The following is a 2,552-nucleotide window of genomic DNA, read 5'->3' on the forward strand; positions in this document are numbered from 1 at the left end:
TGTCTAATAGTCCCACTAATACCAGGCTTACGGTTTCACTATTCTAAAATCACTATTTTCCACATAAAGTCGTGTAAAAACGCCCTGCCAGGATGCAGACGCTTGGGTTTTTCACCATAACGTACCTGAAATCTCCAGCAGTCTGATGTTGTATTTTTAATAAGTAGGTCATAATTGGTGACAACTTTACCTTCAGATGGCGATGAGAGCGTCCGGACCGGCCAACCAGCAGCCGCCGGGCGGCGGCGCCCCCCCCAACCAGGTGGCACAGGGGGGTCAAGCCCAGCCCCAGGGTTCCATACTCCGCCTCTCAAACCCGGGAGCCAATCCACAGCTTCGCAGTCTTCTCCTCAGCCAACAGCAGCCGGTAGGAGTGTAAAACCATCCTGTGGTCCAGCAGCGGTCTTCTCCTGGAAGGAAAGATGTTTAACCTCCGTCTCTCGTGTCCTCGCAGCAGGGCGGCGTCTCGCACATGGCGGGCATGATGTCACACCCGGGGTTAGGGCAGCAGCTGGTCCATCCGGCACCGGGAGGAGGGCCTCAAATGCAGAACCAGTGGAGGCAACCGTTGGGAGGTCAGCAACCGGCCCCCCCACACAGAGGTGGAGAGAGTCCAAGTAGACATGACATTCAAACACTGGTCTGAGAATGTAGAAGGGTTTAAAAACATCTAGGAGTTGTAGACAGGTCTCTACTTTCTACATGACAGTACTTTTTCAGTCCCGCATGCATCCATCTGGATCTAGAAAGTTAGATTTCCCATCCCAGTGTGCATTCTGCCAGAATGTGTCCAACTACATCTTTGCTTTCCATATCTTCTGGTGCGTTTGTGGTTTTAAAACAGAAAGCCTTGCTGTAGACTTAACAAGTGTTTGGCCAGGAGCTTTGAAGCCGTATGTTTTATGCACAATGTAAATGTTTAAACCACCGCACAGTAAAGACCTCCATGTTTAGTTCTGTCGGTCAAATGTGGAAGTGCCTCCAAGTTCACCTTCCTAACGAGTGAACGACGACATGGCTGCTGAAACGCTGTGAAAACATTGTGTAGTTCTATAAATAATCCAGATTTAGGAGCAAAACATGACTTTAAACTCTAATTGTCATTCAGATTCTCCCAAATTCATTGTACTTCCTGGAAGTTTAATTCATGGGACGGTTGACCGTCTGTATATCAACATTCATTCTTTGGATTGTCCGTTCACTGCGACAAAAACAAGTTTCCTTCAGGAATCTAAGGTAGCCTGTGAGTAATTAGGAATGTAGACATGCTGATTTAAATGTGTGTGTGTGTGTCTGTGTGTGTGTGTGTGTGTGCAGGTCAGATGCTGATGTCCGGCGGTCAGAGAGGCGCCGTGCCTCAGCCCGGGATGCCCCAGGTCGTCTCCAGCGTCATGGAGGATGAAATCCTCATGGACCTTATCTGATTTCAGCTCCGTGGAGTCAGAAGAGGATTTTTTATTTTTTTTTTAGTTGAGTCTTGGCGGCCATTTCTCAGTTTGGACACATGCATCCGCTCTGTTGCTTTATTGCCACAAATGTTCAACATAATTTCGGAACAAATCATGAGTAGCTTGTTTTTTTTTTGTCTTCTTTTTAACGGGACTGAGCAGCTGAAGTTAATTAGGGGCACATAATGCCAGCATTAGTTCTTCATGTAAACGGTCAAACGGACGGCACGCTAATCCTCCATGCTCCTCACCGACGGAGCCAACCAATGAAACGGCTCATCATGCTTCTGGAAATCTACTTTTCTATGTTTGATTTTTTATCTTTGGAATCCAGTGTTATCCCCCCCCCCCCCCCCCCCCCTTTTTAATTGATATTTTACTTTTTTGTTAGGTTCTGTTTTATGAATAATGTTGTTTGATGAGGATACAATAAAATAATAAGTATAGATGGTTGGAGAAGAGGGTTTTTGCTGTCGTTGCGTCTCCAGTCCGTTAATGCAGCTCACCCTTAAGGTGAGAGAGGGACTGAAATAGACCCAGTAATAGATAGTTCAGTGTCTTTTGTCTGCCAAATAGTGTCACAGTGTTAATTTTAACTACTCCAATATGTTGTGGAACCACAGAGCGTCGCCCCCGTGCCAAGTCGTCCTACCAGATGGTGTCAGTTGGCCATGTTTCACTTGGCATCGCGTCCAATCAGGCTGACCGCATGCGCACTGGCAGACTCCACGTACACACACACACACACACACACACACACGTACCTGAAGTGACGGCTGGCGACGCTGCAGAGCCGAGCGTGCACGGAAAACACGTGCATGTGAACTTTGCTCAACCTCACACGTACGCTCATGACACACATGCATATTTCTTTTTGTACACTTGGACCCTGTGTACACACACACACACCAACAGGAAGTGATGTCAGTCCCTGTCACCTGGGAGACAGAGACGGTTGCTAGGATACCATGACAGTGGGTTCTTGTTTCCCTCAGCCCCGCTTTCACATGGACTCACACAGATAGACACTAGTCCCTCAGTGGCTGCCGTTCATCCCTCCCATCCCTTAATCACTGCCGGCCCTCGGAGCCCGGTTTAGCCCCC

The 2,552-nt window shown here is 48.1% G+C and overlaps 1 protein-coding gene across 3 annotated transcripts in view; it reads left to right on the forward strand.

The window, feature by feature from the left end:
• med25 (mediator complex subunit 25) overlaps positions 1 to 1,894 on the forward strand; it is a 16,292-nt gene extending 14,398 nt beyond the window's left edge. For 2 of the 3 annotated variants that reach the window (XM_084040817.1, XM_084040818.1), the window contains exons 18-20: positions 197 to 367; positions 455 to 575; positions 1,318 to 1,894. In XM_084040817.1, coding sequence (XP_083896943.1) covers positions 197 to 367; positions 455 to 575; positions 1,318 to 1,424 — 399 coding nt within the window. In that variant the 3' untranslated portion in view covers positions 1,425 to 1,894. Of the gene's footprint in view, positions 1 to 196; positions 368 to 454; positions 603 to 1,317 lie in introns of all 3 variants that reach the window. The other variant, XM_084040816.1, reaches the window with a different exon arrangement.
• The last annotated feature ends 658 nt before the right edge of the window (positions 1,895 to 2,552 follow it).

This window comes from Eutrigla gurnardus (genome assembly GCF_963514095.1).
Source record: "Eutrigla gurnardus genome assembly, contig: SCAFFOLD_215, whole genome shotgun sequence".
Taxonomy (NCBI): domain Eukaryota; kingdom Metazoa; phylum Chordata; class Actinopteri; order Perciformes; family Triglidae; genus Eutrigla; species Eutrigla gurnardus.